This window comes from Dendrobates tinctorius, unplaced genomic scaffold, assembly GCF_039654945.1.
Source record: "Dendrobates tinctorius isolate UK_male_01 unplaced genomic scaffold, ASM3965494v1 ptg000070l, whole genome shotgun sequence".
Classification (NCBI taxonomy): domain Eukaryota; kingdom Metazoa; phylum Chordata; class Amphibia; order Anura; family Dendrobatidae; genus Dendrobates; species Dendrobates tinctorius.
Genome location: NW_027361738.1, coordinates 65,927,088 through 65,951,483, shown reverse-complemented (window position 1 = coordinate 65,951,483; position 24,396 = coordinate 65,927,088). Strand labels below are relative to the sequence as shown.

The window sequence follows — 24,396 nt, the reverse complement described above, 5'->3', positions numbered from 1 at the left end:
GGTCACACTCGGGCCACACTCGGGCCACACTCGGGCCACACTCGGGCCACACTCGAGTCACACTCGGGCCACACTCGGGCCACACTCGGGCCACACTTGGGCCACACTCGGGCCACACTCGGGCCATAATCAGGCCACGCTCGGGCCACCCTCGGACCATGATTGGGCCACACTCGCGCCAAACTTGGGTCACGCTCAGGCTACACTCGGGCAACGCTCTGGCCACACTAGGCCCACCCTTGGACCACACTCTGCTCATAGTTGGCCCACACTTGACTCACACTCGGACCACACTCAGGTCACATTTTGGTCATGCTTGGGCTACACTCAGGCCATGCTAGGGCCACACTTGGACCACACTCCGCTCACACTTGGACCACACTCTGCTCACACTCGGTCACACTCTGCTCACACTTGGACCACACTCTGCTCACACTCTGCTCACACTCGGATCACACTCTGTTCACACTCAGACCACACTCTGCTCACACTCGGACCACACTCCGCTCACACTCGGGCCACACTCAGGTCACAGTCGGGCCAAACTTGGGCCACACTTGGGCCACACTCAGGTCAAACTTGGGCCACGCTCGGGCCACACTCGGGCCACACAGACCACACTCGGCTCACACTTGGACCACACTCAGGTCACACTCGTACCACACTCAGGTCACACTCTGCTCACACTCGGACCACACTCTGCTCACACTCGGACCACACTCTGCTCACACTCGGACCACACTCTGCTCACACTCGGACCACACTCTGCTCACACTCGGGCCACACTCTGCCCACACTCAAACCACACTCTGCTCATACTCGGACCACACTCTGCTCATACTCGGACCACACTCCGCTCACACTCGGGCCACAATCAGGTCACACTCGGACCACACTCAGCTCACACTCTGCTCACACTCGGACCAAACTCTGCTCACACTCGGACCAAACTCTGCTCACACTCGGGCCACACTCAGGTCACACTCGGACCACACTCAGCTCACACTCGGCCCACAGTCTGCTCACACTCTGCTCACACTCTGCTCACACTCGGACCACACTCTGCTCACACCCGGACCACACTATGCCCACACTTGGACCACACTCGGACCACACTCGGACCACACTCGGACCACACTCTGCCCACACTCGGGCCACCTTCGGACCACACTCGGACCACACTCTGCTCACACTCTGCCCACACTCTGCCCACACTCTGCCCACACTCGGCTCACACTCGGCTCACACTCGGCTCACACTCGGACCACACTCGGACCACAGTCTGCTCACACTCGGACCACACTCGGCTCACACTCGGACCACACTCGGCTCACACTCGGACCACACTCGGCTCACACTCGGCTCACACTCGGCTCACACTCGGACCACACTCGGACCACACTCGGACCACAGTCTGCTCACACTCGGACCACACTCGGACCACAGTCTGCTCACACTCGGACCACACTCGGACCACACTCGGACCACACTCGGACCACACTCGGACCACACTTGGACCACACTCGGACCACACTCGGACCACACTCAGCTCACACTCGGACCACACTCAGCTCACACTCGGACCACACTCAGCTCACACTCGGACCACACTCAGCTCACACTCGGATCACACTCAGGTCACACTCGGGCCACACTCGGGCCACACTCGGGCCACACTTGGGCCACACTCGGACCACACTCAGGTCACACTTGGGCCACACTTGGGCCACACTTGGGCCACACTTGGGCCACACTCGGGCCACACTCGGACCACACTCGGACCACAGTCTGCTCACACTCGGACCACACTCGGACCACACTCGGACCACACTCGGACCACACTCGGACCACACTCGGACCACACTGCCCACACTTGGACCACACTCGGACCACACTCGGACCACACTCAGCTCACACTCGGACCACACTCAGCTCACACTCGGACCACACTCAGCTCACACTCGGACCACACTCAGCTCACACTCGGATCACACTCAGGTCACACTCGGGCCACACTCGGGCCACACTCGGGCCACACTTGGGCCACACTCGGACCACACTCAGGTCACACTTGGGCCACACTTGGGCCACACTTGGGCCACACTCGGGCCACACTCGGGCCACACTCAGGTCACACTCAGGTCACACTCAGGTCACACTCGGGCCAAACTTGGGCCATAATCAGGCCACGCTCGGGCCACCCTCGGACCATGATTGGGCCACACTCGCGCCAAACTTGGGTCAAACTTCGACTGCGATCTGATTTTTGGAGACTATTAGAATGGAGAAGGTGGAGAAACTTTTTTTTATTTCTCCATATCAGAAAAATGGACCATACTCGGGAAACACTCGGACCACGCTCGGACCACATTCGGGTCACACTTGAGCCATGCTCGAGTCAAACTTTGGCCCCAATAGGGCCACTCTTGTGCCAAAGTTGGGCTACGCTCAGGACACACTCAGGCCTCGCTCGGGCCACACTCGGCTCAGACTTGGAACACACTCGGACCATACTCAGGTCACACTTTGACCACACTCGGGCCAAACGTGGGCCATGATCATTCCAAACTTGGGCCACGATCGGACCACACTCGGGCCAAACTTGGGCCATAATCAAGCCACGCTCGGGCCACCCTCGGACCATGATTGGGCCACACTCGCGCCAAACTTGGGTCACGCTCAGGCTACACTCGGGCAACGCTCTGGCCACACTAGGCCCACCCTTGGACCACACTCTGCTCATAGTTGGCCCACACTTGACTCACACTCGGACCACACTCAGGTCACATTTTGGTCATGCTTGGGCTACACTCAGGCCATGCTAGGGCCACACTTGGACCACACTCCGCTCACACTTGGACCACACTCTGCTCACACTCGGTCACACTCTGCTCACACTTGGACCACACTCTGCTCACACTCTGCTCACACTCGGATCACACTCTGTTCACACTCAGACCACACTCAGGTCACAGTCGGGCCAAACTTGGGCCACACTTGGGCCACACTCAGGTCAAACTTGGGCCATGCTCGGGCCACACTCGGGCCACACAGACCACACTCTGCTCACACTTGGACCACACTCAGGTCACACTCGGACCACACTCAGGTCACACTCTGCTCACACTCGGACCACACTCTGCTCACACTCGGACCACACTCTGCTCACACTCGGGCCACACTCTGCTCACACTCGGACCACACTCTGCTCACACTTGGACCACACTCTGCTCACACTCGGACCACACTCTGCTCACACTCGGACCACACTCTGCTCACACTCGGACCACACTCTGCTCACACTTGGACCACACTCTGCCCACACTCAGACCACACTCTGCCTACACTCTGCCCACACTCGGACCACACTCTGCTCACACTTGGACCACACTCTGCCCACACTCAGACCACACTCAGACCACACTCTGCCTACACTCTGCCCACACTCGGACCACACTCTGCTCACACTTGGACCACACTCTGCCCACACTCAGACCACACTCAGACCACACTCTGCCTACACTCTGCCCACACTCGGACCACACTCTGCCTACACTCTGCCCACACTCTGCTCACACTTGGACCACACTCTGCCCACACTCAGACCACACTCAGACCACACTCTGCCTACACTCTGCCCACACTCGGACCACACTCTGCCTACACTCTGCCCACACTCGGACCACACTCGGACCACACTCAGCTCACACTCGGCCCACACTCGGACCACAGTCTGCTCAAACTCGGACCACACTCTGCTCACACTCGGACCACACTCGGCTCACACTCGGACCACACTCGGCTCTCACTCGGCTCTCACTCGGGCCACACTCGGGCCACACTCGGGCCACACTCAGCTCACACTCGGACCACACTCGGACCACACTCAGCTCACACTCGGATCACACTCAGGTCACACTCGGACCACACTCTGCTTACACTCGGACCACACTCTGCTCACACTTGGACCACACTCGGACCACACTCGGACCACACTCTGCCCACACTCTGCCCACACTCGGGCCACACTCAGGTCACACTCAGGTCACACTCGGATCACACTCTGCTCACACTTGGACCACACTCTGCCCACACTCAGACCACACTCAGACCACACTCTGCCTACACTCTGCCCACACTCGGACCACACTCTGCTCACACTTGGACCACACTCTGCCCACACTCAGACCACACTCAGACCACACTCTGCCTACACTCTGCCCACACTCGGACCACACTCTGCTCACACTTGGACCACACTCTGCCCACACTCAGACCACACTCAGACCACACTCTGCCTACACTCTGCCCACACTCGGACCACACTCTGCTCACACTTGGACCACACTCTGCCCACACTCAGACCACACTCAGACCACACTCTGCCTACACTCTGCCCACACTCGGACCACACTCTGCCTACACTCTGCCCACACTCTGCTCACACTTGGACCACACTCTGCCCACACTCAGACCACACTCAGACCACACTCTGCCTACACTCTGCCCACACTCGGACCACACTCTGCCTACACTCTGCCTACACTCTGCCCACACTCGGACCACACTCGGACCACACTCAGCTCACACTCGGCCCACACTCGGACCACAGTCTGCTCAAACTCGGACCACACTCTGCTCACACTCGGACCACACTCGGCTCACACTCGGACCACACTCGGCTCTCACTCGGCTCTCACTCGGGCCACACTCGGGCCACACTCGGGCCACACTCAGCTCACACTCGGACCACACTCGGACCACACTCAGCTCACACTCGGATCACACTCAGGTCACACTCGGACCACACTCTGCTTACACTCGGACCACACTCTGCTCACACTTGGACCACACTCGGACCACACTCGGACCACACTCGGACCACACTCTGCCCACACTCGGGCCACACTCAGGTCACACTCAGGTCACACTCGGATCACACTCAGGTCACACTCGGACCACACTCAGCTCACACTCGGATCACACTCGGATCACACTCAGTTCACACTCGGGCCACACTCGGGCCACACTCGGGCCACACTCGGGCCACACTCGGGCCACACTCAGGTCACACTCGGACCACACTCAGCTCACACTCGGATCACACTCAGCTCACACTCGGATCACACTCGGGCCACACTCAGGTCACACTCGGGCCACACTCAGGTCACACTTGGACCACACGCAGGTCACACTTGGACCACACGCAGGTCACACTTGGGCCACACGCAGGTCACACTTGGGCCACACTCAGGTCACACTCGGGCCACACTCAGGTCACACTCGGGCCACACTCAGGTCACACTCGGGCCACACTCGGGCCACACTCAGGTCACACTCGGGCCACACTCGGGCCACACTCAGGTCACACTCGGGCCACACTCAGGTCACACTCGGGCCACACTCGGGCCACACTCGGGCCACACTCAGGTCACACTCGGGCCACACTCAGGTCACACTTGGACCACACTCAGGTCACACTCGGGCCACACTCAGGTCACACTCGGGCCACACTCAGGTCACACTCGGGCCACACTCAGGTCACACTTGGACCACACTCAGGTCACACTCCGGTCACACTCAGGTCACACTCAGACCACACTCAGGTCACACTCGGACCACACTCTGCTCACACCCGGACCACAATCAGGTCACACTCGGGCCACACTCAGGTCACACTTGGACCACACTCAGGTCACACTCGGGCCACACTCAGGTCACACTCCGGTCACACTCGGATCACACTCAGGTCACACTCGGACCACACTCAGCTCACACTCGGATCACACTCGGATCACACTCAGTTCACACTCGGGCCACACTCGGGCCACACTCGGGCCACACTCGGGCCACACTCGGGCCACACTCAGGTCACACTCGGACCACACTCAGCTCACACTCGGATCACACTCAGCTCACACTCGGATCACACTCGGGCCACACTCGGGCCACACTCGGGCCACACTCAGGTCACACTCGGGCCACACTCAGGTCACACTTGGACCACACGCAGGTCACACTTGGACCACACGCAGGTCACACTTGGGCCACACTCAGGTCACACTTGGGCCACACTCAGGTCACACTCGGGCCACACTCAGGTCACACTCGGGCCACACTCAGGTCACACTCGGGCCACACTCAGGTCACACTCAGGTCACACTCGGGCCACACTCGGGCCACACTCGGGCCACACTCGGGCCACACTCAGGTCACACTCGGGCCACACTCGGGCCACACTCAGGTCACACTCGGGCCACACTCAGGTCACACTCGGGCCACACTCGGGCCACACTCAGGTCACACTCGGGCCACACTCAGGTCACACTTGGACCACACTCAGGTCACACTCGGGCCACACTCAGGTCACACTCGGGCCACACTCAGGTCACACTCGGGCCACACTCAGGTCACACTTGGACCACACTCAGGTCACACTCCGGTCACACTCAGGTCACACTCAGACCACACTCAGGTCACACTCGGACCACACTCTGCTCACACCCGGACCACAATCAGGTCACACTCGGGCCACACTCAGGTCACACTTGGACCACACTCAGGTCACACTCGGGCCACACTCAGGTCACACTCCGGTCACACTCAGGTCACACTCAGACCACACTCAGGTCACACTCGGACCACACTCTGCTCACACCCGGACCACAATCAGGTCACACTCGGACCACACTCCGCTCACACTCGGACCACACTCAGGTCACATTCGGGCCATGCTCGGGCGACACTTGGGCCATGCTCGGGCCACACTCGGACCGTACTAGGGCCACACTAGGGCCACACTCGGGCCACACTCGGGCCACACTAGGGCCACACTCGGACCACACTTGGGCCACACTTGGGCCACACTTGGACCACGCTCGGTTCACACTCGGACCACGCTCGGTTCACACTCGGACCACGCTCGATTCACAGTCGGACCACACTCAGGTCAAACTTTGGCCACACTCGGATCACACTTGGGCCACCCCCGGGCCACACTCGGACCACACTCTGGTCACACTTGGACAACAATCAAGCAACAATCTGATCAGAGAATTTATGTGGAAAAATCGGACGTGTGAATGAACCCTTAATGGGGTGCTAAGCTTATGAGCTCAATAAAGATATTTGAAAAAAATGTTTTGTGATATAATTTCTTGGTTCTACCCTTTCTTTTTCATTCTGATGCAGTAGCATCAGAATAATGGCATTAAAGGCCCCGTGTCACATAGCGAGATCACTGATGCGTCACCGATTTTGTGACGCAACAGCAATCTCGCCTTCGATCTTGCTACGTGTGACACGCAGCAGCGACCGCCGCCCCCCTACTGGATATCGCTGATCGTGCTCGAATGTCCTGAGCCATTTTTTCATCATCTGCATCCCACTGGCCAGCATGCATTTCTGTGTTTGATGCCGACGAGCGACCTTGTTGGTGACGCAGAACTCAGGGACGCAGGCTGGAATCGTTCAGAATAGCTGCTTGTGACAACGCATCAGCGAGCCTTACCATGTCGTTTCGTTGTCAGGATTGCTGGTGCGTTGTTAAAGAGATCTGCCTGTTTGGCAGCTTACTAGCGACCAAGTAGCGACGCACCAGCGATCCCTACCAGGTCGTATCGTTATCGGGATCGCTGGTGCGTCGCTATGTGACAGCTGTCAGTGACACCAAGCCCTAGGTTTAGTAAAGAAGAGGTGTCAGTCAGACACCCTCACTACTAAACCAGTAAGTAAACAGAAGGGACAATGGACATTTTCCCCCTCCCAGACTAAAAACATCAACTCTCAGGTGCCCCTGAAATGGCACATCAATAAGATGATGCGTTGGATGTCCCCTCTCAGACTAAAAACATCAACTCTCAGGTTCCCTGAAATGTCACATCAATAAGATGGTGCGTTGCCAAGTGGGGTGATAGTATTGGGATTCATGTCAGCCTTAGATTGACAGCTGACATGGTGCCCAGGTTAGTAATGGCGAGGCGTCTATAAGACACCCCCATTACTAACCCTGTAGTACATTTTTATAAATAAAATACACCCATAATAAAGTCCTTTATGTGAAAAAAATGACACAGACTCCTGTATTAAATCTAAATTTACAGAATTCACCAAAGTCCCAATCCCTGATGCCCATGTCCCCTGTAAACAATCAAAAATAATAAACAACCATATACTCTCACTGTCCACCGTAGTCCACGTAATTCAGAGTATCCACTGTGATCTGACTTGTAGATGTGACTGCTCTAACCGGCTGGCGGCGGATACACTCCCGTAGTGTATAGCTTTGAGCTGACATGCGTGAGAATTTTGATGTGTTGTTTTTTATGCTCAGAATTGACCCAAAATTGCTAGGGAATCCTTATGCTAGCAAAGTTAATGAGAGTCCTGAAGTGTTGTGCACATGATCAGTATTATTCCTTTTAGCATTTGCTGTGCGTTTAAATCGGCATCATCTCAATTGTTTGTATGTTTTTGACCCATTGAATGCACAAGAAAAAAAATGCATCAAAAAAGCCTTGCAGAAATTTCTGCAAGCATTAACTCAGCATGTGCACATACCCTTACAAATCCTAAATGTAATTACTATATGATCTGTGGCAGAATTCCGAGGCTGACACTCAGAGTATTCCCACTGACAGATGTGCAGTGGAGGAGCGCAATCTGCAGTATATCCATAAAACATATTATTATTAAAAGTTAGGGGTCTGTCTGACTACAAGTCTGTTGACTGTTACTAGTGATGACATGCAGAACTGTGAATGCAGCTCTGAAGTATATAATATAGGCAGTAAGAATCAGCCCAAGTAAAGTCATGAATTTAAGTACACTATATCTGTTGGAGTTAAAATTTTCAAAAGTTTAAATACGCTTGAAAGACCCGATTGGATTTTTGCAATGTTTTATGTCATTTTTTTCATGATTGTTGATTCTTATATTAAATTGTCAAAAAATTGCTGATGATTATTTACCTTGGATGAAAGTTTCGCAGAACAGAATACAGAGCCTGCTGTAGTGTTGAGCACGTCAGATAAAGTTTCAGCCTGCTCTATATTACAGCCTCTGGCAGTGTCCTCGCAGGAGCGCAGGTTGGACAGGTTTTACCGGGCAAAATGTGACTTATCATTTACCTAATAGAAAGAAAGTGCAGGGCACTCCCTGTGCCAGGCGGTAGAATAATCCAAGGCAGGATCACATGACCAGAACATGCTGTTTCAGGACTCTGATTTATACAGCAAAGTCAGCGTAAGGTTATGTTGACACATACAAACTGATGTAGATCAGTGGAAAAAAAATCGTCAGCAAAATCTGCAAAAAATCTGTTGCGGATTTTGATGCAGATTTTCTGCTCATTTCACTTTGGATGATATCCGCAATGCAAATCTGTAACAAAAGTTGACTTTTTTGGAGATCGGAAATTTGCACATCAGGTCGGGCTCCAGTTCCACATAGAGAGAAAAGACATATGACGTCAGGGCTCTGCTTTTCTGTCCTTTTCTTTATTATTTTGTCTTCTGATTTTTCCAGGTGTTACGCATACAATGCTAATCTGCCCAACAGAGCAGTGCAGGGGAAATCATTCCTAATATCTGTCCTCTTCATGGTTGGCATATACTATTTTCCATTAAAGGGGATGTCCAGGATTTTAACATTGACCGCCTGTCCTCCGTGTAAACTGGAGGTGTGCTGCTAACGATATGAACGATTATTATGTTCTTATACAGTTTGTGATTTACTTTATGAATGGACCATTAAAGGGGTCGCCCAGGGCTTTATCACTGACGGTCTATTTTTAGGATTGGTCATCAATGTCTAATCGGCCGGGTGTCGCACCGCTGTTCCCAGTGTCGACAGTTATGGAGCTTCACAGCGCCATAGATGGAATAGTGGCCGTGACTGGGTACTGCACTTCCACCCTTAATTGATTTGAATAGGGGGTTGATGTGCAGTACCTGACCGCAGCCACTATACAGTTGATGGAGCTGTGTAGCTCCATAACTGAGCAGTGCCAACCGATGCTGACACCAGGAACATCAACGGGGGAATCGGTTGTCATCACACCTCCCACCGATCAGACATTGATGACCTATCTTAACTAGTGGCCATCAGTATTAAAGTCCCAGGCAATCCCTTTAAACAATCGCTGATTAACTGGTTTATAGTTGATTGATGATCATTGATGGGCATAAATCGGCCTCAGTTAACGGTCCTGTACTGTCCATGTGACAGTAGAAAGACAAGGGTGACTTCATCAGTAAGAAGCCCAACCATACAAATGCAAAAAACCCCCGACAGGTTACAGTTCACTTTACATGGTCTTGGTAAAGATATAAAGATACACATAGCATAAACCTCTCCCAACAGAGTATCACAAAATATATATTTTTTAAACTTGCCATTTCACACCAATCATTTGTGGGTTATGAAAAGCCGTAAGGAAAGGTAAGTAAGGAGACCTCTGTATGAAGGTAAGGGGGACTAGACAGGATGAGACCACCCAGAAGGAGGAAGGATGGCCCCAATTTCTAACAAACAGCAAAACAAGTCATTTGTAATATATTTGCCGTTTTTTAATTTTGTTGTTGTTACTGTTTGGTGGAAATGAGTGAAATGCCAATCAGGTCAGTGTTGGATTCTCACCGGCTGGAACTTTAGATTTCGAAGGAGTTAACTAGTTTGTCTTGAATTACTGAGTATAATATAGAAAGGAGGCAAAGTAACATCAAAGGCTGCGCGGTGGCGTTGAGCTCTCCGTGCCCCTCAGCTGCGCTCTTCTATTAGTCATCTCTACCTACAGTAGGGTTTATTCAGCGCCGGCGGTGAGAAGCGAAGACCACGGGATATTCTTCTGTCTTCTTTAAAGTGATCTGGATTCCTTGGAGGATCTGAGCGTCTTATTTTTGGCCAGTGGTGATTTAGACATTTACACTCTTTAACTCCACCTTCTCCTATTCTGTGCGTCTCCCGTGTAATAATGAGACACTGACGAGAGGACAGCGCTCTAATATCCGGCAACCTAGTATTAGACTGCGGCTGAACATGTACACACAAGACGACTGCTGACGACGAGACGCTCCATGGCTGCGCTCACAACCTGCAGCCGGAGCTGAGGGCGAATGGAAATGGAGAAAGACGGACAATCCGACAAGAAGAACAGAGGCGAGAGAAGATTTGTATCGTTGTGCTGCACCGGATCCAGTCACCAATCCGGAATTAGGAAGGTAGAAAATACTCCGATGCGATCTGAAATAATGGATCTGACTTTTATCCCATAGCAGAAATTAGAATGTACAAATATCAAATATTCTACAGATGTAGCAGATCGGAGTTTGTCGGATGTAGCAGATCGGAGTTTGTCGGATGTAGCAGATCGGAGTTTGTCAGATGTAGAAGAGCGGTGTTTGTCGGATGTAGCAGATCGGAGTTTGTCGGATGTAGCAGATCGGAGTTTGTCGGATGTAGCAGATCGGAGTTTGTCGGATGTAGCAGATCGGAGTTTGTCGGATGTAGCAGATCGGAGTTTGTCGGATGTAGCAGGTCGGAGTTTGTCGGATGTAGCAGATCGGAGTTTGTCGGATGTAGCAGATCGGAGTTTGTCAGATGTAGAAGAGCGGTGTTTGTCGGATGTAGCAGATCGGAGTTTGTCGGATGTAGCAGATCGGAGTTTGTCGGATGTAGCAGATCGGAGTTTGTCGGATGTAGCAGGTCGGAGTTTGTCAGATGTAGCAGATCGGAGTTTGTCGGATGTAGCAGATCGGAGTTTGTCGGATGTAGCAGGTCGGAGTTTGTCGGATGTAGCAGGTCGGAGTTTGTCGGATGTAGCAGGTCGGAGTTTGTCGGATGTAGCAGATCGGAGTTTGTCGGATGTAGCAGATCGGAGTTTGTCAGATGTAGAAGAGCGGTGTTTGTCGGATGTAGCAGATCGGAGTTTGTCGGATGTAGCAGATCGGAGTTTGTCGGATGTAGCAGATCGGAGTTTGTCGGATGTAGCAGGTCGGAGTTTGTCAGATGTAGCAGATCGGAGTTTGTCGGATGTAGCAGATCGGAGTTTGTCGGATGTAGCAGATCGGAGTTTGTCGGATGTAGCAGGTCGGAGTTTGTCGGATGTAGCAGATCGGAGTTTGTCGGATGTAGCAGATCGGAGTTTGTCGGATGTAGCAGATCGGAGTTTGTCAGATGTAGAAGAGCGGTGTTTGTCGGATGTAGCAGATCGGAGTTTGTCGGATGTAGCAGATCGGAGTTTGTCGGATGTAGCAGATCGGAGTTTGTCGGATGTAGCAGGTCGGAGTTTGTCAGATGTAGCAGATCGGAGTTTGTCGGATGTAGCAGATCGGAGTTTGTCAGATGTAGCAGAGCGGTGTTAGTCAGATGTAGCACAGTTTGGTCACAAGGTGTTATCTGCGGATTTACAGGAAAATCTACTTTGATCTTTTGTGATAACGCTCTGAGTAAAGATAAGGAACAAACAGTGCTGAGATAAAAGACGCATTCAGCTCTGCTTCATATTTGTACATCACTTTTTGTATTGCCTGGTTATGAAGCTGCTTCATGTTTTTAGTTGGAAGCGCCATTATTTTTATATTCCGTTGCTGTACAGAAATCTATGAGCTCTAGTTTTGTTTCCCGATGTTATAAAAAAAAAAGTTTAATTTTGTTTTTAAGGCTGCAAAAAAGAGATAAAAGGTTTTTTTTTTTCAGATGTTGTATGCCAGGAGCGTCCACCAATCACACAGTAACTGAGTTGCAGGACCTGCACAGCACTGATCAGCGTATAGGAGGAGACTTAGTGGTGGACAGAACACCAAGCCTCCTTCATTCCTGTAATCATGGGGTCCCAGAAGTTAGACCCACACCAGCCACCAAGTACTAGTGGGAGTCTAGCACATCCTAGTTATATGATTTAATATGAATCAAACTTGCATTTTAATGGAAAAAGCTTGCAGTCTGATGTTATCATTAAAGGGGCTATCCCCTTTCAGAAAAGTTTTTGCTATAAGCTCAGTTACCAGTTAAAAATCAAAACAAACATATTGTGCTTTACTCATCCTCCCTGGGTCCAGGGTGGAGTCTCTGACGCTGGTGCTTGTGTCTGTTATTGTCTGCAGTACTGAAGTCACATCTCTAGAGCTGCAGCCAATAAGTGAGTTCAGCGGCTCATGCTGTCTATATCGGGCAGAGCCGCTGAGCTCCATCACTGGCTGCAGCGCTGTCAACGTGACGTCACTGCTGCAGACAGCAAAAGACATTGGGAGCAGTGGCAGAAATGACTTGGGGTCCTTCCTATAACTAATAACCAGCAAAAGCAGACAGCTGCAGGCTGATATTAATAGCCTAGGAAGTGGCCATGGATATTGGCCCCCTCCCAGACTAAAAATATCAGCTCTCATCCACTCCAGAATTGGTGCATCCACCCTGGTGCTGTGGCAAGTGGGGTGATAGCTAGGGGGTTGATGTCACCTTTGTATTGTCAGATCACATTGAGCCGAGCGATTAGTAATGGAGAGGTGTCTATATAGCCTCCCCCTATAAAATCTAAGCAGGAAAGGATAGGCAGACAGCTGTGGGCTGATATTAATAGCCTAGGAAGGGGCCATGGATATTGGATATTGGCCCCCTCCCACACTAAAAAGCTCTTGGCCACCCCAGAAATGGCACTTAGCTTTGCTTTTCCCATTTGCTCTGGTGCGTTGGCAAGTGGGGTGATAATATTGGGGTTCATGTCAACCTTGTATTGGCAGCTGACATGAAGCTTAGGTAAGTAATGGCATGTATAAGATGCCCCCATTACTAACCCCATAGTCAAATTGTGAAAGAAATAACACCCAGAGTAAAGTCCTTTATTTGTAATAATGACGCAGACTCCTTTAATGAAACTACATTTACCAAAAACATGTATACTCACCTCAACATCAAATCTACTGAAGCCAATATCTCCTGTAAAAGAGTTAAAATAATAACAATCATATCCCTCACCTGTCCGCCAAGAAGATTATAATCCAATTGGTCCGCAGCTCTATATCTAGATGGCAGGCTGCATTGTTTCATGATGCAACTATACATACTGCCATCACGCAGAGATACTGAGCTGCGTGCACTTGCTCAGCTTAGTGCCTCGCGGTGATATGCTACAGTTGAACAGAGTTCATAGCCAATGAAAGTTCTCACTCTCGTGGTGCTGTCAGAAAGGTCATTGGAGTTCACAGCCAATGAACTCTGTTCAACTCAATGACGTCAGCACAAGCGCCGTTAGAAAAGTTCCCACAGTGCTCGCGCTGACAATCTTTTTGGTTTGAAACAGGTTGTTCAGAACCAAAATGTGTCCAATTTTCCACATTTATTCTTGGGAGCGCTGTCTGCTTTTTTTATTTTTACCTATTTTACAACAGGATACTTGTCTGGAGAGTTCTGGCACCCACTATAATTCTTAGGCTAGTTTCACACTAGCGTTCTCGGGCGCAGTGCAGGGCCACTGCTTAACTCCGCCCCTGGCCACGCCCCCTCCGGTTAGCTCCTCCTAGGATTGCATGATGCTGCATGCGATCAGCTTACCCTATATTTAGCGTTAGGTATGCTGACCGTGCGCAGGTATGATTTTGCACAAAAATGAGCTGTGTTGCATTTTTGTGCGATGGGCGCAGCGCCAGCAAAATCATACCAGCGCACGGTCAGTGTACCCAACACTAAATTTAGAGTAAGCTGATCGCATGCAGCGTCATGCGATCCTAGGAGGAGCTGATTGGAGGGGGCGCGGCCGGGGGCGGAGCTAAGCGGTGCACTGCGCCCGAGAATGCTAGTGTGAAACTAGCCTCAAGGTGCTGTTCTAACATCTTTTTTTCTATATCTTTCTATCTATCTATCTATCTATCTATCCATCCATCTATTCTATTTACATATATGAAAACTATGTGTAAATTACTTAGAGAATTGCTCTATGGAAAAGCTCATCTTAAAATCACTTTGCCATCAGATCGCATACGCATGTAAATCAGATATCATTCAGATGCTAGGTGATAAAAATCGCCTTATACTTGGATGAAAATCTCATGATGCTTTTCCCACTTTTCTGGACCGATATTGGACTTTTTTTTTTTTTTTACGGCGATGAGCATGAGCCCTAAGACAAGCAGTTTGAGTCCAGCTATAGATTGAGAATACTCATGAGACTATGTATTGAATCTGTACCCACCCAGCCTGACTGACAATTGCAGCTTGTACAGAGCAGTAAAAGATCTTAGCAGCAGCAGGGAAGAGGGACATTGAGGAGCTATCAGTCAGACAAGGTGGGCAGAGGTTAAGTTAAAACCTTTATGCAACTATTCTCATATGGACTTTCATGGTAAGTACACCAGCCTGTTCAGGTCTAAGATCCATTTAGTAATGAATGCCATTTACGTTGTAAAATCCGGTAACAGAAGGTTTTAAAAAGCATGGTTGTCAGCGGCACATCTCCCTATGGGGGATTTCCAGATTCTTCTTAGAAAATAGTCAGGAACAGCAATGAACTGTCGGTACTGCATTGCTGACACCAAAGTGTTTTAATAGGGTGATAACCCCCTTCAAAACAGCTTCAAAGAAGCTCTTATATATTTCCCAGATATCGCGATAATAATATTGTTTTATAACATTCCATTCCGATTTCTGTCCTCCACCAGCCATTGGTTGTTGTGTTGTCTGGAATTGGAATTTCCGCAGCTGATGGCATTGTTGCAGTGTAATCCTAATGAAAATGTCAAGTAATTACTGGAAGTGTCTCTAATAGCGGATGTCTTCACTGTGACTCTTATCTTCGCTGACTTTTAAATAACATTCATGTTTCATTGCAGTGGAAGATAATTGTGTGTGATACGCTGTCTGGTTCTCCGCTTGCTCCACCTCATTTCTCTTTGATTAAAAGTAAATGATGTCATTTTAGTAAATGTTAGTACTATATATTCTACATGCTAGGAGCAAAGTGAGAAAAAATGTATTTTTTTTGTCAGGTTGCAGAATAGGTACAAACTCAGTTATAGCTATGGCAGCCGCTAGCGTGATGTCTGCAGGGCGCTATGATGATGCGCTGAGTGACAATGACGGAGCTACTCAATTAGCGTAGATCACCATCATGCATTACATTACTCGCCTAGGTCACTGGCCATTATGTGGCCAGCTTCAATAATCAATACCTTGACAGATCAATGTTTTTCTTTCATACCAGTTATAAAAAATTGTCTTGAGCAAAGATGAACTATGTGGACACCTTTTGATGTGAAAAAATATATTTACATAAGTTAATGGTTACTTTTAGTTAATACATTTGCAATAGGCTTCATCCTGCAATCTTCTTTTTTTAATTCCAACCCCTGATATGGAATTTGTTGCCTGATGGAAGTTTCAGATTTTTTCTGGTGGGAGTGTCTCTCCCTGTAATATAGGCTGGAAAAGAGATCTGCCTGTGTAGAATGCTGTTGTCTTCTCTTGCTTTCATGAATCAGCACAGATCCAATCCTGCACTTATTTCCTCTTCATATTCATTCCTCCTTGTCTTTAGCCTGTTTTTGTCACGGGGATATGATGACACAGATGGGCCAAAAGACTGCAATGTCTGGTTTCATGTACTCCTGCACTGGTTAGAAGTACTTCACCAGCATATTAAACACTGCAGGTTTTTCCTTACTAGCAGTGCAAGGGTTAATCTGTTCAAGAGGCTTCTGGAGCTTTCCTACCTGGAATGTCTTAGCTGTTCAGTGTTGGCCACTCTCCTCTGTTATATATTCTTGCCTCTGGCACTTATGGATTGCCAGTGTTAGTCCTCACTGCCTGGTTCTGGAGATAGAAGTATTGTTCATGGTTGAAGGTGGTGTTTGGAGATTGATCAGGAGTTTGTTGCTTGGAGTTTTGTCTGTGTGCACTTCCTCATCCTCTACTATTTTATTTCTCTATCCTTTAACTCCCCTGTGTTCCACTGTGGTGTTTGGTGTGTGAATTTTGAGTGGTTGGTATTTTCATTTACCCCTGTCTGTCTTCCCTTGTTTGTCTGGTTAGTGTGTTCCTATACACTTCAGTTTCCACTACCATGGATGGGAGAGGGGACAGATAAGGGTTGATATAGGAGCTTAGAAAGGCATGTGAATCCGGAGTGTCTACCTTCAGGAGTAACATGGGGGACAGGGATAGACTAGGGCGCCCCTAGTTTTAAGGGACCTGGTTAGCACCCAAAATCCCAACACTATCGTGGCAGTTTTCTTTGCCCTCCAAGATACTTTGTCCCCTGTCTATTACACATTTGTTTACAGCACCCTCCAACTCCCTCCTGCTATCACTAACAGTAAGAGAAGGGAGCGGTAGAGCAGAAAGCCAACAGAGCCTGGTGGATTTGTAACATTTCAGCTACAGTTATTAACATAGGAAACGGTATAATTTAGTTAAGATTTTAATAACTGCTGATGTATGAAAATGGACACCGTAAGTATTGCATACGGATGTCAAAACGGAGTAGAAATTGACCATTTCTTTCTGGATTAAAATCGGACAATGTTTTTTTATACTTCATTTTTTCAAAATACACTGTGGTTAAAGGGGTTGCTCGGTCTCAAACTACAAGTCTGCAGCCTCTCTATGTGACTGCAGACTTGGAAACCCTCACATTCGTGCGCACTGCCTGCTGTGAGTTTTCTCCAGAGTCGAGAGCAGGCAATCATGTGACCACAAGTTCCCGGCCACATTCCGAATAGAATAGACTATAGCTAGCCTCGCTCAATGCACTTGCATTGAGTGAGGTCGTGCCTATCTAGTCAACACGTGACCGCATGTATGCAGATCATACACCCACTGCTCCTGGCGCCAGCACCAGGGAATACTCACAGGGTGCAGTGATGTGAGGATTCACAAGTCTGCAGTCACAAAGAGTGACTACAGACTTGTAGCTTAAGACCAGACAACCCCTTTAAATGACTTACAAACTCTGCGTCAGCAAAATGGTAGAACAATTTTAACGAAACCTATCCAGAAAATTGTTTAACTTTGCATTTAGAAAGTAATACCAGCACCATACACTCAGTGCACACATCGGCCATACATGTACAGTGGATGTCGCCAATGGAAATCAAGACCGAGTGGGCCACCTGGCGCAGTGGGCCGGGACCTTGCCCTGGTTCACTGGGTGCTGACTCATATCTGAGTACCTTTTACCCAGTCCACTGAGATGCTCACATTCATTCAGAGATATGTGTTCTTTTAGCAAGAAACAGATTTTCTATTTTGCAGATGCAAACCTGCTGGACTAATGTGAAAACGTCCTTCAACTTTTTTTTTTTCCAGTGCGGTGACAAATTACAGGGAATCTAAAATTAGTCCCCTTCTCTTATCTTATAATTACTGGTTTCAGAGGAAACTAATACATATGAAGGTAAATAAAATCTTACAACTACAACAAAGGGTAATACCTTCTCAACAGGACAACAGAATACTTGAGCAGTGACGACACAAACACAACACTGCTATATTTTCCTGAGCTAGGGTGTATGTCTATTTATACGCCCTGTGTTTGCCATGGCTTATAACTACTTCGTCATAGCAGGATGTCTCATGGAGGAGCAGCTTGAAGTTCCTGGGCTCTAATTCGATCAGTCACCAACCATTCATGCCACTAGTATCTTATGTAGTTTAGGGACCCTCAGCTCCCCTCTTGTACTGGAATCCAGTGAATCTGCTACCTCTCCACCCCCTATAACTTCACCTCTACACACTCTGCGGATGAAATGGCTGTGAACAATATGAACGCTAATTTCCTAGCATGGCACATTAAAAGTAGCAACAAAGTGGATGACATTTTATCAAATGTCATCTAAACTCTGCAGCAAAAATCTCCAGCAGAAATTTAAAGGGCATCTGTCAGTAGGATCAACCCTCCTAAGATGTCTATATGGGCATGAAGGTCTTACAAAGTTGAATAAAATGATACCTTGCTATCTGCAATGTGAAGTTTTATTCCAGAGAATTCCACATTTTTTAAATATGTAAATTAGCTATGGGCCGGACATAGATCTCCCTGAGTAACTGCCTCCAGAGCTTATTTTATATGGAAGGAGCATTACCAGTGTGAGACATATAGGTCAGGAGATCAGACTGTCAGTTATTACATGTCTCACATGGTTAACCCAACCTTTCATTTAAAATAAGCTCTGGAAGCAGAGTCTTAGGGAGATCTATGTCCAGCCCTGATGAAGGGACGTAAGCACTCCCGAAAGCTTGCTTTGTAACAACATTCACTATTATTTGTTAGCCATTAAAAGGTATCATACCCACAAGATTCCTATTTTATTTCTCTCACTGAGAGCACTTTATATATTTTTTTCAGCCCATAGATCTTAACAGATAATTTACATATTTAAAAGCTCATTGATTTCTCGGGAATAAGACTTTGGATCACAGATATAAAGGTATCATTGTATTCATCTTTCTATGATCTACATGCCCATATAGACTGCTTAAAAGGGTTGATCCTACTGACAGATTCCCTTTAGGGAATTAATTTTGCCGCAAATTTCTCCCTTTGCTGTGCATAGGGTGTAATCCATTTTGAGTTAAAATCTCTGTTGTATCCCACACATGGCAACTGTTCCAAACTTCTAGGACTGTACCCAAAAAATTGTGGTGTTCTCGGCAGAAAATGGGCAGAGACTAAAACAAATTCTGCCAAGAGATTGGGACAGTTCCAGCTGGGACCAAAGTTGGTAACTATGAAATCCACATGTAAATGGAATAAAATAAATTATTATTTACCCCTTAAGTCCCTTTGCATTTACCCTGGTGCTTCCCACCAATGTTTGTCTACTTGCCAGTAGTGAGAGTAATCCATCAACCCACGTGACTGCTGCCGCCAATCACAAGCCTGAGGGGTCTTGTTCCATCCACCACTGAGACCGGTGGCTAAGTACAGTGGTCATGAAGGTAGAGCTGACATATGATCTTTGTTGGCTTTTTTTGGTAAGTAAATAAATATCTGGTGGAGGGTTTTTTTTGAGGCTTTAAGAAACTATGAGTTTTTCATACTGAAAATGCTTCAGGAAACGCTTTATGTTTAAGGAGTTTTTGAGGAGTTTTTCCTTTATCTAAAGTATTTCTCGGAATAGTTTTGAAGAATTTTTGAAGCGTTTCGGAACTGTATTTCCAGCCTTTTAGGTTTGTCGGTACCTATTTAGGAGTGGATTCCATCAGGATCCACTTGGGAGAAGTGATGATGTTCCCTAACAGGCGTTTTTTATAGCATGAAGTAGAAAAAAACCTCTCAAAAACTCTTCATGTGCATCAAAGAGGATTAACATTGCAATAAATAGGAAGAGTCTTTCAAGTGTTTTTATGCAATTTTTCTGACATTTTGGTTCCAAAAACTCAAACTTCACATAACTTAAGAGTCATTTTTTGCCGAATCTGGAAAATGTCTAATGTAACGCCTACAGTGAAAATATGGAACACAAATGTGTGGGGGTGGGGAGGCTTCCTGACTTACGCGTATGTCCCATCATTCCACATGTAATATATTATACATAGGTCTCCATTGTCCATGGATGCTACACATGCTTCTTTTTCCACAGTAGCAATTTATGAACCAGGAAAATAAAGCAAACCTTGGGCTCTGCTATCTCAGATCTGTTGTCCTAGAGAAACCCTTTAAGAAAAAGTTTGCGACAGAATATCAGCCCCTGTCCTTCTTTCCGTTGAGCTTACTGACTTTATATTCCTCACAAAATATCCACAATGTTATTCTTGCCTAATCTCACACATTAAATGTATTTTCCGGGATAGTAAATAAATAAGCAGAAAGGACCGTTCTCAGCAATTTTTGAATTTCGCCAAACCTGCAGTTGTTTACTTCCATCAACAAAGTTACAAAACTGCATGGTTCAGCAAAACAGGATGAAAAAGACAATTCTTGATGTGATTTCTTTGAAAAACTCCAAAAAGCTGCTACTAAAGGAAAGGACTATTATCCAAATGTTTCTTTGAAATACTTTGTAGTGTAAAATCACTGAATTCTCTGCAGAAGAAAAATCGAGAAAACAACTTTTTCTTTTTCACAGCAATGGTGAGAATAGTACGGGCAGGCTTGGACTGGCCCACGGGAGAACAGGAGAATCCTCCGGTGGGCCTCTGTGAAAGTGTGGTCGACCACATTCTTATATGATCAGTACTAGGCACTATATACTCGAATCACTACGTACAAAGGTAGCAATTTATTAATTTACCAATCTACCCCATTCATTATTATATAATTTTGTAATTGAGGATAATGTCGTATCTACATGTAGCTGAAAAATGGGGTCCTGGAGTTAGTTACTGGTGGGCCCTTGACCAGTCATAGAAAGTGCATGTTACTAGCACTTGGCTAAAGGAGCTGCTCCTGAGAGTGAACTGGATGACAGTAGAGTAGTTTGGACAATGGGTTATTAAATAGAGTAGATCACTCAAGTGTGGCTAAATGGGCCCATGTGTGGTGTGGAAGATCAGCTTTGTAAAACCCTTTTGACATAAAGAGAATATTTAAAAATACATTTGAAACCATTTACATGTGCAAATTGTCTCATCAGAGAGGAAGAGGGCTAGAACTCTAGTTCCTCCTATCGGTAGTAGCAATCCTTAAAGTTAATATAGTCCCATTGACAAGCCTAGCTATATGACTTAGGACAAAACCCAAGCCATAAACACCATAGATACCCCGAAACATGGTTTCGCTTTTATCATGCGTTTAACAAGGCTCGTTAAAGAGTTTATAATGACTTTTAGGATTACTACTTCCAATGGGGGGTGATAGTGTTCCTGTCCTCTTCCTCTCTGAAGAGGTAGTTTGCATATTTAATTTCCCAGAGGAACATTGCATGGCCTATAAGTCTCCTTACACAGGAATGTCACTTTCCACAAGTAGGCACGTTACCCCGTGGACACCATTTACATTGACATACATGCTTGAAAAAGCTGGTTAATCCTGCAAAAATGCAGTATATTACGTACTTTCTCATTATCAACTGCTGTGCTCATAATTTAACAGGAGCAGCCTAAATCTCCGAATATGCCATGTGAGTAGGATCTCAGATAAAGTGTACCTGTCATTTCAGGTATCATTTCAAAATAAACTGTCCTGTGTGTCTACATGGCCACTCTAATTCCGGCCATTATATGACTTGTATCCTGTATTTTTGACCAGTTTTTTCCCTTCTGTGAGCTCTGTCTCTAATTTTCATTTGTCTGTGAGCTATAAGATGAAGACTATATGTAGTTTCGCATAGACAGTACACCTAGACTTGAGGGTTTACTGCTCTCCTATCTCTATGTATCACATGTTTACATAAGTACATAGCGGTGTAGCTGTGAATCCAGCAATGGGAATTAGATAAAACACTTACTAGGAAATAACACCATCATCTGTGTCTCTCTTTGCAACTGCTTACCCTTCCCACTACTTAGATTTCTGTGATCAGCAAGTAACGTTATTCTTCACTGTCTGTTTATGAATTTCACCAGTATTTCAGAGTGAATGATGAGTTCAGTGTGTGTGTGACAGGGATGTAATTTGAAAAATGGCTGAAAAAAGTTCTGCAACTTTTGCACATATCCTGCATTAATATCTTCCAATTATTTTAGAAACTTACTAAACTTTTGGTCATACTTAAAGGGGCATTTTTATCCCTTTTTAGGCATAAATACTAACAGGTTTTCACTATCCATTTATCAGTAAATATAAGAATCATATACAGGGCAATACATGAAGCCTCAGTGGGCGGATGTGTAAAGGTAACGCATTTGTTTTTATGTCTCGCTTCCTCTTCAAAACATCCATCCATTTCCAAACTCCAAATTGTTGAAACCTCCAGCCATTATTCTACCACTTTATTTTCTACCAAAGCAATTTGGTTGCTCTGTTCAGATTTTGTCCATTAGTTTCCATGGAAAGAAAACGTTTTCAAACCGAGGTCTTACTTAATTTTCCTAGCAGAGTAAAAATGCTCTTCTTTGCATTTTAGACTAATCTTGGCTAAGAAGAAGTAATGCAATTTTACATACAGACTAAAAAACAATGAAAGCGACTCTTGTGTATGTGTATATATGTGTGTATTTATCTATATACTGTATATGTGTATGTATATATATATATATATATATATAGGTGCTTCTCTCAAAATTACAAAATTAGAATATCATCAAAAAGTTAATATATTTCAGTTCTTCAATACAAAAAGTGAAACTCATCTATATATATATATATATAAAATTGAATGTATGTGTGTATCACCAACCAATCACTAAGCATCTTTCATTTCACCAGAGTAAAAGAAGCTGAGCTGTGATTGGCTGTTATGAGCAACAGTTTTCCCACTCCACGACAACATCTCAGTAGACACTGACCGGGTGGGAGAAATCGAGCATCCCCGGGAACATAAGCTCCCAGCCATTGTCTGATTCCCAGAAAGGAGCAGAGAGCACATGACAGAAATGAATCACCCCCTCCCGTGCCCATCCCATATACCCATCACACATCCTCCATCCCATAGGCACATCTTCCCTCTTAAAGGGATCTCCGGTATGGAAGTTAGGGCAAATCCCTCAGCGCTCTGATTCTGACCCCAGGCTTCTATTAAAGAGATCATTGATATGCAAGCCAGGGCAAATCCATCCAGCGCTCTGCTTCTGATCCCAGTCTCTCTTAAAGGGATCCCCGGTATGGAAGTGAGGGTAAATCCACTCTGCGCTTTGGTACTGACCCCAGGCTTCTACTAAAGGGATCATTGGTATGGAAGTCAGGGAAAAGCCACTCAGCGCTCTGGTTCTGATGCCAGGCCTCTCTTAAAGGGTCCCCGGTATGGAAGTTAGGACTGTTCCACTCAGCGCTCTGGTTCTGACCCCAGGCTGATGGGATGATGTGGGATATTAGGGGTAGTAGTCCGTGGCTCTGGTTGACGGGATGATTTGGGCTATGCAAAGTTGTACGGTGCTCTACACTCAGCAGCTTTATATATATAGATATCATTATAATTTTTTATATCTATCTGTAGTTAGTTACTATGCCCGCCGGGCTCTTCAGCTAGTATATTATATAGAGTCATTACACACAGACTGATCTATTTCAAGTGTTTATTTCTAAAAGTAAAAAGATGCAAAAAAAAACCAGTCTAGTGCCGGCACTTCTGAAAATTATATCATGTGGTAAAGTGGCTTATTGAAAAAGTTTTTTATTCTGCATATACCAAGTAAAAACAATGTGTTTCGGCTTGAAAAGAGCAAAAACCTTCATCAGGTTGTAATACAACCATACTGAAAAGACAGACATGTCGTTTTAAAGCCTATTTTTTACAAAGGGAAAGGGAGGGGTGTTTGCTACCAGCACCAATGCTCCACTTGATTTGCTTACTCCTCTTGATTAGTTTA

The 24,396-nt window shown here is 47.2% G+C and overlaps 1 protein-coding gene across 9 annotated transcripts in view; it reads left to right on the top strand.

Annotated features, from left to right (window-relative positions):
* KIAA1217 (KIAA1217 ortholog) overlaps positions 1-24,396 on the top strand; it is an 804,298-nt gene that overhangs the window by 501,478 nt on the left and 278,424 nt on the right. Inside the window, exon 1 of one of the 9 annotated variants that reach the window (XM_073581796.1) lies at positions 10,847-11,219. The exons of the other annotated variants lie outside the window; for them this stretch is intronic. Coding sequence (XP_073437897.1) covers positions 11,115-11,219 — 105 coding nt within the window. The 5' untranslated portion in view covers positions 10,847-11,114. Of the gene's footprint in view, positions 1-10,846; positions 11,220-24,396 lie in introns of those variants that run through there. 9 annotated transcript variants of the gene reach the window in all.